A 12,614-nucleotide genomic window follows, 5' to 3' on the forward strand; every position below is an offset into this window, starting at 1 on the left:
ATTTTGTTTTTCTTCACCTCCCACCTCTCCCAGTCCTTCCACCCCAAAATTGTTCCACACAAAGTCAGACATCTGGGGCACAACAGAAGTCATCAAAGAACCATGAGGAATAGGAATTTACTGTCACCACTGTTAGGTACCATCACTCTATCTGTTTAGTACCTTCTTATCTTAGTTTTCCTGTCTTTTGACATCCAAAATTTCTCAGATGGCAAAGAGCTGACTGAAGGGAAACCTCATAGGCATTTTTATTTTAAAATTTGAATTTTCTTGTGCATGTTTTCATCAAAAATTTTTCATATGAAGACGTACAACAGATTAGGTCCAAGATAGATAGCTGGTATATAATATAAGATTTATATAGATAATATAGGATTTATCTGTGTTCTTTTAGCTCCCTGATGCATGTAGAAAAATATTCAAAAGAAATTACTCTCTCTCAAGGCTCTTTGGGGACTTTGTTAAAAGGCAAGAAAATCAATTGTTTATATAGCAACACGATTTCATTCCAGGTATAGGCTCATGCACTTATTTATCAATAACTTGATTTCTATGAAATGTAGGTGAACAAAATAAAAATAAGAAATAAAATATTCTGTATCTATCAAGCAAATTCTATACGCTACTTCAAACGAATTTTAAGTGGCAAATAAAAACCTTTTTATTATTGTAGGACAATGAAACACAGAGAGATTAATGTATTATCAGAAGCCCCATAGATAAAAGAAGTAAACTGAGATGAACCTAAGATATGAGTCCCTCTCGTCCTATTTACAATACTTTTTCACAGAACCTACTAAACTTTGTGAGGATCACAGCTAGCTGAGTTTCTTTTAAATTCAGTCTGGAGAGAAGTTATTCCATAGAAACTTTTGTTGGATTTGGATTTGGATGAAGACTGCTCAGCCAGCTCCATGAATGTACAATGTTTGAAACGGTATGTGAATATACATTGAAAGAAGCTCAAGTACTAGAAGTAGTTCATGGGCTCCTCACAGCAAGTAATCACTTATTAAGCCACATGGCAGCAAGGTACATGATCACAACAATATCAGTTCAATGCAAAAAGTGATTTTCTGACGAAATCATGACAGTTGGCTTATAGATAACTGCGCTGCTTTTGCTGTCAGTTTTAATTAATGAAATATAATTAAAAAAAAAATTCCAAAGCTTTTGTGGGAAAAAGTGTCTTGAGGGAGCTATTTTTTCAGCCTGCTTGGCTGAAAGCTTAAAGGATACAGAATTAAACTAAAACAGAGAATTATATTTGGCTAATGCCTCAGAAATAAGTAATATGCATATTCATAAACTTTAAATTGTTTGTACTTTGTGCCAATGACCTTTTACTCAAAGTATGGACGTATACAAGGTCAACACCAGAGCCTTTCAAACACTGTTTGTGTTTGAACTAACTTGTATCACATTCTTCTTAGAATTTACCCCTTAAAATGAGGAAGGAATTTTATGTGCTATAGTGACTTAGAGGAAGATATGCAACACTATGAATCAATTATGTTTTAAACTTCTTATAAAATTGTATATAGAGTATTCAAACAAGAAACAGTGATTTAGTGGCACCAGCTGAATAACAGCAGTGTGATGTCAAATAAAAAACTAGGAACATGGAAGGAAAAGGGAAAACGCAGAAATTGGATGATATTTATATGCATATGTGTACTGGAATTGCTGGAGCTGGATTTCTATCTCTTCCTTTGGTTAAGTTTAAGGACAGACATAATTAACTGATTACATTAAAATGGAAAGATGAAAGGGAAGTACATCCTGATGGTGTTCAGCAGAACTATATGGAGAGTTGAGAAACCTCAGCATCTACCATCCTGAGGTCTGTGAGAGGATTCATTACTGAACTACAAAAGTAAAAGCTAAAATAAGCCAAAGTATAGTGAGAAGAAATGACAAAAGCTTTCTCAGTTTTGCTTAGAACAGCAATATGGAGCTAGAGATGTTCATACAGGTGAAGATGTTCAGAGAGAAGTTGAACCAAAGATTGCTAAGCATCTCATCACTTAACCTGGTAACACATGCAGGCTTTTTTCTACTGTCAGGAGGAAAAGCAAGGTATTTCCGAAATCTTCCAAAGGACCAGCCTGAGATTTTAACCTTTCCTGCTACCTTTGCAAAGCAAATAAATCACCTCTATTCTGCTGAGATGCAGTAGACCAAAGGATTGGGAAGAAGGAGAAGCTTGGGTCAACCCACCATCCACATCCTTTCATTCTTCCAAGACCATTTGTCAACTGCCTACATACATTATGAGCTTTTATATGGGTGTTCAACATATTTCAAGGCTAATACAATGTCTAAGTTGTCATTCACTTTCAAAGAGCTGAACTCTGTTTTGACAGTATGTGCTTTGGAGCTGATTTTTGAAATAATCAGAGACTGGCTGTAGTAAGTGCCAAAAGACAGGGGACCTAAGATCTTAGCTCTTCACAGCTTCAGGGAATTTGAGCCAAGAGATATCTCAGCATAATCTCTTCCAAAGAATATTTTTGAGAAAATTTCTCTTTATTCTTCTTGCTTGAGCAGAGCCATGGCACAAGAAAAATGCACAAGGTCATACAGCTGTAAAAAACAATGAAAAAGGAGACTGCCTGTAGCTGTGGTTCAAACATAACTTATGAATGATGAAAAAAGTTTTTATATTGTGTCTTTTCTCCATTTCTACTGCATTTACCTGAGAGATAGGTATTTATTTATTCAGCAGGGACAGGCATGTTGCTCTACATATGCAATAACATTACTTCAGATTCCTAGAGAAAACCATGGGTACCTCAAGAAGGAGAAACATTATCTCTTTGACTACTGACACTCAAATTATACCTACATCTTATGTTAGAGGTCTGAACCTCTACTGGTTGAACACTTCTATAAAAGTTCATAATGTATTTCTTATGATTTATCAAATGAGGTCAACAAATGCCTATTCATAGTTCCTGTTATGTACCTTTCCTGAAGGGGATTTAGAAGTTCCTTAGAAAAAAAAAAAAGTAATTTTCTTTTTTTCTGATGGTGAGAATTAATTACAATAGATAGACTTCTGTGGTCTTCTTTAAGAGAATGAAGAAGTCTAAAAATACCTACTTACTTTCTGATGTTTCTCAGGATTCAAGTATTTCAAATAATTTTAGTCTTAAACATGCGATTGATAGATGCAATGTTTGAATAAACTTCCACTTTGCTGTTTGCAGCAAATCCCAGACAATGAAAATATTTGGATGGTCGTCTCTACTCTGGAAGGGAAAAAAATAGTGCAAACACAGAAACACACAAGAATGTTTGAGGGACTGATGGGTGAGGATTAAAACTGAACAGAGGAAGAAAAAAGAAAAAAACCCTGAAGAACGAGAGGGAAAATGAGAAAGAAAATAGAAAGACAGCAATCTGTAAAAGAAAAAGGGATCAACACTGGGGTAAAAGAAAGCAAGTGACAGGGAAAGGACAACAAATCAGAACTGACTGAAGTGGAGTTTGAAAGGGAGACTTCAAATATCTCTAGGTCTCAGCATGTGAGTTTTTGTTTATTTATTTATTTTTTTAACACCTTCACAAGGGAAGGGACAAATTTTATTTGCAATGTTCTTGTAAAAGAAAAAGTATAAATCTGCCAAAACCAATAAGGTGCCTTGCAATGTGTGCTTATTAGAAAAAATTAAATATGTGATTTCTTTAGTAAACATTTGCAGTAACAGCAAGAGCAAAAACAAGCGAGATTTTTAGAGGAAGTGGTAAGAAATATTAGTGATAAATGAAGAAATTTATTTATTATTTTCTATAAAGGAAAAAAAGAAATACTCCAAAAGAGAGGGAAAAATAAAAGAAGACATAAAACTAGAAAGAAGTTAAATTCAAATATGACATGGAGGTGATGGAAGAGGATCAAAAAGATAGTATGATCACCTACCAATTTTTTAAATTTATTAATTATATCACCCATCCTAATCTCATCACAGTATCACATCTGAATGCCTGAAGGCCAGAAAGGGTTCAGTTTCACCCCTTCTCCTCAACAGGCAACTGAGGGATGATGATATCAAGTCATTATTCCCTTTTAGTGGTTTGTCCCTCCTTTTCCTGTGACAGAAAAAAAAAAACTGTTTTGCAATGGAGCACTCAGTTCGTGGATCCCAATATCAGCTTTGGAAAGGTGCACTGGTTCCCTGGGTTGTTTACTGTGAAAAGAGACCAGCCAAAGTAGATGGCACAGATCCATGAGACTTCTTGTCTCTCCCCTATCTTCTCAAAAGCCCACATAAATCACCCTGTAGCCTCTGTCTATACTACTACTCTGTTTTCTGATGATGAAATATCCCTGTCCTTTCACACACAGATAGGCTAAATACTAGAGAAGGGATATGGCCTCTCAAGGCAGAGACGAGCAAAGTTTTAGAAATGGCAAAACACTCTGACCTCTGAAATGCTTACGAGTATCAGGAACTCAGGTTTTAAAAGTGCCCAAGCTCTTCTCTGATGTATCTTGTCCACTAACTGATATTCACTTGATTACTTTGGCTGATGTAAAGTTCTTTCGAATCATTGCAAAAGTATAGGTATTGGGAAGGAGAAATTGCACGTTGAAAATAATGAAGCTTGAAAGTGATATTGACATGCACTTTTTTTATTATTTTTTTAATATTTGTAAATAGTTGATACCAGTTTCCCACTCAATTAGACCTATGTCTCTACGAAGGGTCTGTCTGACAGATTCATAAGAAGTATTATTTATACCTCTAACTAAACTCCAATGACCTCCCATACGGTTGCCCTCAAGCAAGGAACAAACAGAATAAGAAATATTGAGGGGAAGAGGGATTAGCTTTCACAGGTATTTTGTAACATTGGAGAAACTGTCCTTGCAATATTAATGAAATGAAGGCTGAGCATTACGACAGAGAAGACAATAAATAAATACAGATAAAAGTAATCCCACTTTATAATCCTATTATAAGTTCTTCCAAAATATAGAACTTTTCTCCAGACCTAGTAGAAAGGTGGATAGTCTTATTTCAAGAAAAGATAGGTACAGCCTGGCATCTGCATTGAGACTTTTTTCAATTTTGAAATTACCCAAAATTAATCAGAATAAATTAGTGTCATCATGCTGTCAGATGCAAAGAAGATGAAAAGCTTTTTGATTACTGTTAGAAAACCAGTAACAGTGAAAAGTGTAGTTTTAGCATCATGTATAAGAACATCTGTTCTGAGATGCCTGAAGCTGGCAGTGCTGCCTTGTACCTCTGAAGAGAGATAATTGCATGATGGAGAATACCAAACTATAGGAAAGAACAAGCAAGACTCTATGGCTAGTAGAAGAGAGATACTATATTATAGATATCAGAGTTCATATCCACCACCCAGTTGCTGATTTGGTCAGGTAGAGCTTATAATTAATCCAGGGAATAGGAAAGACATGACAAAGCAGATCAGCAGTTCAGAACGTATGCACTAGTTCTTTCTGGTTCACATGCTGAAACCTGGTAGTGAGAAATTTGCCAGTTTCATGAAAATGTTACTGAGATTGTAATCAAAAGTCCCTTAGTTTCTTCATGACAAAATACTGTTTTTCATGGAAAGAGAACCGTGATAAATTCTGACCTAGAAAAAACAAGCACAGTGGCATTAAAAAAAAAAAAAAGTTGGAGAAGACGAAATTTGGTTTTCATATAGTCAGTATGAACAATTGCACCAATCACCTTTTCCATCATACTTACAATATCTTGGTGCTGTCATAGTTTCTGGCCTTATACAAACTGCAGACAATATTTTCCCATTCATGTTTTCCCCATTTTGTGTAACTTGAAAAGTTCCAGGGGAAACATACTGGTCAACTCAGTCTTATTTTCAAGGATCGTATAAACATTTCTTAGACCATGAAATCTTAAAAAAATTATTTTTATGATTTTCTGGGCACAAACAGTAATTGCCAAAACATTCACCAGATTTGTTTATCTGCTTTCTGGAATAAACTAGATATAGACACAAGACTCTTATAGTTTGGATCACAATGCTTTTTTGTAAAATAATAGCTAGAAAGTTTTTTTAAAATGTACACAAAAAAGAAGGTTAGATCTGCAGAGAATACAGAAAATTATTTTAGGATGGGATAGGGTGGAATCCAAATAGCAGGGCAAGATCAAAAAACAAATAGGATTCTGTATATACTGTGGAAGAAGACATGAAAAGAAATTGAAGCTTGAAGGAAGGATGGAATGAAAAAAGGCAAAACTAATAATTTATTTACCAATCCAGACATTTAAATTCTAATTTATGTACCCATCTATCTCTCTCTATGCTATGTGTAACAAAACTTTCATCAATACAATATAAAGACATCAAGTCCTTGAGCTTTGTCCTCCTCTGCCCTGGAAGCACTGAAGGATATTTTATTAATGATTGCTCCTGCCTCAGATCTCTGCCTCCTGAAGGTGAGGAGGCAGTGAAAAAGCTGAGCAAGAGCCATTATTATCATCCTTGGCTCTGATCTCTTTCTTTCAGACTCTGTCTAGCAATCAGTTTTGAATTGTCTGAAGAGAAATGAGCTCGTTGGGGAAAATATCAGTCTCAAAGAAACAAATAGCAGTAACAACCAACACCACTCCCTTTCCCCCCCCCCCCCCCCCAAAAAAGAAAAGGCCCCAAACAAACTCAACAGCAAAGAATCCTCCATTTCTTTCAGGATACTTTCTTTTCATGGTGTTGTCAGCTGGAAGAGCCATCTCCCTGTAACTGTTCTAATCTTGGTCGATGTTGGCAGGGCACGCGTACAGCAGAGCAGAGTGCTGCTGTGGCATGAGCATGATGGTTCCCATCTGCTTCCCTCGAGGGCCTTTTGGGTCTCCCTTGATGCAGCACCACAGCACTGGACATTATGGAAGCCTCAGTTTTACAGGCTATTGTAACTGTGGCTCCAAACACTGTGTTTATGAGTTTAATCACTCTCCCTCCTGCTGTGCAGTTTGACCCCAATGTTTATACATGCTAATAATCCTATCAATTCATATTACCCAGATATTCTTTTATAAGTCTCCTCTTAACATATATTTCATTGTCAAAAATATTTTAAGATATCAGTTAAAACCATTATATTCACCTTTTATCTAATATAGTAAATGAGTATTTCAAAGCATTTCATACATTTATTATTCTGTTTCAACCACTGAAGCTAGTGCACTCCAAGAATAAGTGAATCATTGGTTTTATAGATGGGACTGAAACTTTCACAATAGTAATTTATAATCTAGACATTATCTAAATTCCTGCAGAAATTATATGCAGCATAAAAATACTTGAGCTTTAGAATAGATTCATCAAACACATTATTTGATAAAACACGACAGGATTTTTTGAATATATTTTGTCAACTTCATGTGAAACTTCATAGTAACATAAAATATTAGAAGAAAACAGCCTTAGAAACAACTCAAAACTGCTGAAAGCAAGAGCAAATCATTAAAAAAGGCAAATTTGTGATCAGAATGGTCAACCCAAAAAGATTTTCTACAGATCTATGTATCGACATCTCTTTACATTTTGATCACCATGATAATCCATTTCAAGAAAATCAAACAAATAAGCATAAAATATATTTCAAACAAAAATATCCATTTTTAAGAGATATTTAACCACTAAATTGTTATAGACATACTGAAATCCTAACACAAATAAACCCAATTCAGAATGTAATTTGTTTACCTTAATTGACTGTACATTTCCAAATCTTAATTTTTCCCTCAGGTTATCATTCTTCATTTTTTGGTCTAAAAGTATATTCTGTTTCTATGTCAAACTAACTATGACTTGTACAAAATGTTTTTAATCAAATTTTAACCTTTTCAAGTGAAAAATCCTTTAGCCGAAAGCTGATCTTTGTGTTTTGTCTGTTTTAGCCCCATTTTCTTCAATTCAAACATGTTATTAAACTGTCAGTCTTAAACAAAATTTGTGAAATCACAAAGCAACCTGAACTTGATTTATTTTTTAAGTACATTGTTTTCATTCAATGTATTTTTATTCTATAATAAGTAAGATGGAAGGATCTAGAATGATGCACAAGTAAGGCAAAAATGCATGTTATTTCAGATGTTCTGAAATATTAAGGAGGACTAGTCACAGAAATCTCTGGAAGATGAAAGTTACTGATTAAGAAAAAAGACAGTGTAACAATTCATGCAAGCCTTGATTTCAGATCTCTTACTGGAGAGCGTTTCTCTCAAGCTTGGGGCTTAGAGACGTATTTTCCAAATGGCACTTAAAATGCTGGCAAAGGTTCCTAAACACAGATTTCAGTTTTGAATTGACTACGATCAGTATAATTGAGTGCATGGAAGGATACGCCCCAGCTACAACTAAGGATACAGCAACTTTCACAGTATCTTTACTTTGAGATGTTGACAGTATCAACAGAATTTGAGCTACAAAACTGGAAAGATACAGGATTAAGAAAGAAATAATGGATTTAATGGTAGTTAGGTGAACATCTATCAAAGCATTCCTGGAAGTATCTGCATAACATTGCATGTTTTTTCTGTGTTTCCACAGAGAGGTAATTAACAGAGCTGAGGTTACCATAGACAGTACTAGAGGGAAAAAGCAGCCTACAAAGTAAAGAAGCAGCAGGTAGAGATGTGAACTATCCCAGTCAGTGATATGAGCTGTGCTATTTTCTCTGCAGTTCCCTGTTGAGCTGCAGAGATAAGTGCTGGGTGTAGTCCATAGTAAAGGAAGGGAAGTCACAGAAGACATCACCAGCGATCCGAGAAGAAGCCATGGGACCATTCCAGCTATTCTGAGCTTGATTTGCAGCAGCAGCCATTGGCTGACATTGATTATTTTTACACAGTAGAGTACATGGAGCCAAGTACTGAACCACAAGCTGGCATGGTTTACAAACATCTGTACAGCACCAAAGACTTTATACACCAAAGCCAACTTAAACACATCTGTAAAGTAGAGACTGTGGATGTGCATCAGTACTGTCACCTGCAAGATAAATCTTGATGTACTCAGAAAGATCAGAATCATATCAGCGGAAGAAATTTTTTTGCTTTTAATCCAGTTGATGATATTAACAGTTGTAATAAATCCATTTCCAATAAATCCAACAACAATTTCAATAGCTACAATACTTATTGAAATGATAAGAACTGGTGGCAACATCTTGCTGCTTTGGTCAGCTCTGCCTGATTAGCCTATGTAGCTGTGCAAGAAGCTGGGCAGTTCTGGTGGTATCTGACTAGTCCCAGCTTCAGTCTGCTCACCTTATATATAGGAACAAAAAGACATCTCAAAATGATAGCAGATCTGGAAATGATAGTGGAAAATTACTATTGATGTTTTTCCTGAATGTGCAAATTAGAGAAAGATTTAATAATTAACTCTAACCTTTTACATGCATAAGATTTGCCTATGTTTTTCCTTAGGGATATGAGGTATCCAGCTGTATTAACCTCCCCGTCTGTTGTCCAATTGTTTATATTTTTATCTAGAGTGGTAGAAAGCTCAGTGGCTCTCTGGTTACAACAGTACCTGCCAGTGTGGAAGGGAATTCATCATAAAACCCAATAGAGGCAGCAACATGTCAGGTGACAAGATGCCTTATATTGTAACCAGTATCTTTCATACCATGTTGAGGGTCTATAAATCATAACTAGACCGATTAGTTGCAACCACTTTAACATGAAGAAAATTATACAACCCTCAGCCTTACTCTAGAGGAGCACTCCAGACAACAAAGCTGTTTTTACCCAAGGGTTCTTGCTACCTTTAGCTGACCACTTCTTACATGTGGGCACATATATGGGATCAAAAGATGACAATGACTAATTATATGATGAGCAGTGATGACAGGCTAGTCAAGTAGAGGAGTCCAACTAGCAGAACTCTGGTCAAAGCCCAGCCTTCTCCAGCTCTTTCACTATCTCAGCCTCTATCTCACCTGCCTGTCATGGAGTTTATTAGCCTAGATGGTGGATTTAGACCTGTTCTGCTCTATAGAGCGAAACTCTGTCACCCATCTTCATCCGTGGCTTTAGCTAGATGCTGTAATGAGCACAACAGTCCAGAACAGTGGTGGGCCTCATTAATCTGCATTTACATTAGTGCTTATTTATAAAGAAATATGTTTGGGTTTACAGAACCTCACCTTCTCAACCCCAGGCCCGTTAATCCAACCTGTGAATACAGTATTGACATATTTATATTGTCAATGGATAATTTCTTGAAATAGAGAAATATGAAATACAGTGAGGACTTTGACAACAGGGTAAGAAGCAGTTAAGTTGGTTGCTGGAAAAAATCTAGAAGTTTTTGGCAAAAAAATATTTACTATTTTTGTGGGAAAGTTGACATATATTTCTGCAGTCCATTTCTCAACAGAGTAAAATCACTTAAAGTAAAAGGTAGACCAAGCTTCTAATCTGGATATGGTAAAAACTGTCAGTTGGATTTACTGTTTATCATTACATCCCTGCTTCAAGTTTTTGTTGAATTGCTAAGAACAGAAACAGATAAATAAATATAAGTACATTTATACTCAAATAAATGTAGGTACATTAACCTATTGGAGTGAAAATGTGGATTTAAAATCTCCATAGTAGCTTCTTATTATTGAACTTAGCTAGTAATCTCAAAAACTAGGAGTTTTCTTCTCTAAAATCTTAACATACTTTTGTCATCACAACAATGAAAATTTTTAAAAAGGATTTGAGTCACGTTTACAAAATATTGTATATAAATTTCAGATTTTAAAAGGCCTGGAAGAATAAAACAAAGAAACAAACAAATTTAAACTAAGAATACATTGACAGGTTCACTTTTTCTATCATTCTATCATTCTTCACCAGAAGTATCAAAAATAGTGGAAAAGGTACAACTTACTAAGGAAAAAAATGATGAAGTGTAACTCAATGACTACGATGTATTTTAAAGCTATATACCTAAATCTTCCTGTATGCAGAATATGCATTACATAATTACAGTAGTTGGTTACCTCAAAAATGTAGGTTTTAAGTTACTGAAGGGAACATGAAAATAGCACTTTAATTTGACATACTTATAAAAAAACAGCACTGCAATTATAAAGTGAAAGAACCAGAATATGTAGTCTAGAAAACTTCATGACTAAAGCAAATTCTCAGCTGTTCCAACAAACAGTTACAAAATTCTGTTCTATCTTCATATGCACCATCAAAAATAAGAATTTTAAAGAAAACCATATCTGATCTTTATATACTCATTTCATTTTCCTGTAAACAAGACTCAAAATGGGAGTAACTGAGAACAAAGTAACATTCCTATACAGGAACATTTTGTCCTTGAGGACTCCCACCAGCTCCTTCAGAAAGTAGCTGTCACTCAACCTATGCACCCTGGTAATACTTAAATCTTCATGACTCAGGTAAAAGAAACAGCCTGTTGCTCAGTGCTCTGTCAGTGACCTCTGTCTAATGTGATCTGCTCCCAGGAACGAATGGTTTCTAAATAAATATTTTCTCTTGCTTTGTCTCTCAGTAGCTCAAGAGCTCCCTCATGAACTGTACTGATGCTATGATCTTCATGGATTCTCCAGCGGATGAGTTCATTAATGGATGCTGGTGATATGCACCTGCATGCACCATGATACAAAAGGCTAGTAAATGCGTCACAGCAACCTGGACCTGACCACACCTCTATGCTAGCTCTAGACTAGAAATCATCATAGTCTCATCTCCTGTTATGCAGATCCTTGAATTTGCTTGCTTCCCTCCTTGCCCTTTGCTAATCTCACAGATAGGGTTGCCACATTAACACAATGAGACACAAGAGACCCTAAAATATGTCAGAGTTCCTTGTACTTATTGTCTGAGGGAGCACTTCTGTGAGTTTATAAAACCAGTTGAGTCACAAAGCAAAGCAGTTTAGAATTTCTTAAAAACCATCATAGGACAATGCTAACATGACACAAATAATAAATACTAGAGAGAAGTGTCTGAATTTATACAAAAATTTCCCTTGCAAAATAAATCTCACTGTACTCAGAGAAGTCAGGTTCAGCTCACAGGATAACACCTTTCCTCCTTTGATTCATGCATTCCAATTAACAGTAATAAATACACTTCACACAATCTCTACAATGATTTTAATTGTTTGAAGTAGTTAGAGACATTAATACAGCAGACCAAACAGTTTCTTAATCTTGTAAAACACTGCTTGTTAGGTTCATACAGAGATCCACAATTCACCAGTTTACTGGTATTTGATTAATCTTTCGGCATTTTACTGTGAGCAAGAAGTGTGTGAATATGATACTGGAAGATTTATTTGTGCTATTGTTCAGGAAGATGCATATCTTGGAAATGTCACTGATGAATCATCCTACTATGGTCACTGGTTCAACATCTTTAGGCAAAAGTAATTGTCTACAGCTTTATTGGCAATAGAAGAAATTATAACATGTCCAATAGGACTGGCTTTTTCTTCTCATAAAATTGTTGCTACTATTTTTTAATCAATAGCTTTAATTGTGTTGTAATGTGACAGGTACTGAGCCTGCCTTCACCCTTCATTATCCTCATTTATCTCTCATGCTGCAGTGTGTCTTTTGGTGCCCTCATCAA

General features: G+C 35.5%; 2 protein-coding genes across 13 annotated transcripts in view; both read right to left on the bottom strand.

Moving 5' to 3' along the window:
* Nucleotides 1-12,614, bottom strand: part of TENM4 (teneurin transmembrane protein 4) — a 1,582,078-nt gene that overhangs the window by 1,427,316 nt on the left and 142,148 nt on the right. The window lies entirely within an intron of this gene.
* LOC135406747 (taste receptor type 2 member 40-like) lies at nucleotides 8,093-9,177 on the bottom strand. The gene has a single exon (XM_064641156.1). It carries the CDS (start codon nucleotides 9,175-9,177, stop codon nucleotides 8,212-8,214), a length of 966 nt encoding a protein of 321 aa, XP_064497226.1. The 3' UTR covers nucleotides 8,093-8,211.

Source organism: Pseudopipra pipra, chromosome 2 (assembly GCF_036250125.1).
Source record: "Pseudopipra pipra isolate bDixPip1 chromosome 2, bDixPip1.hap1, whole genome shotgun sequence".
Classification (NCBI taxonomy): domain Eukaryota; kingdom Metazoa; phylum Chordata; class Aves; order Passeriformes; family Pipridae; genus Pseudopipra; species Pseudopipra pipra.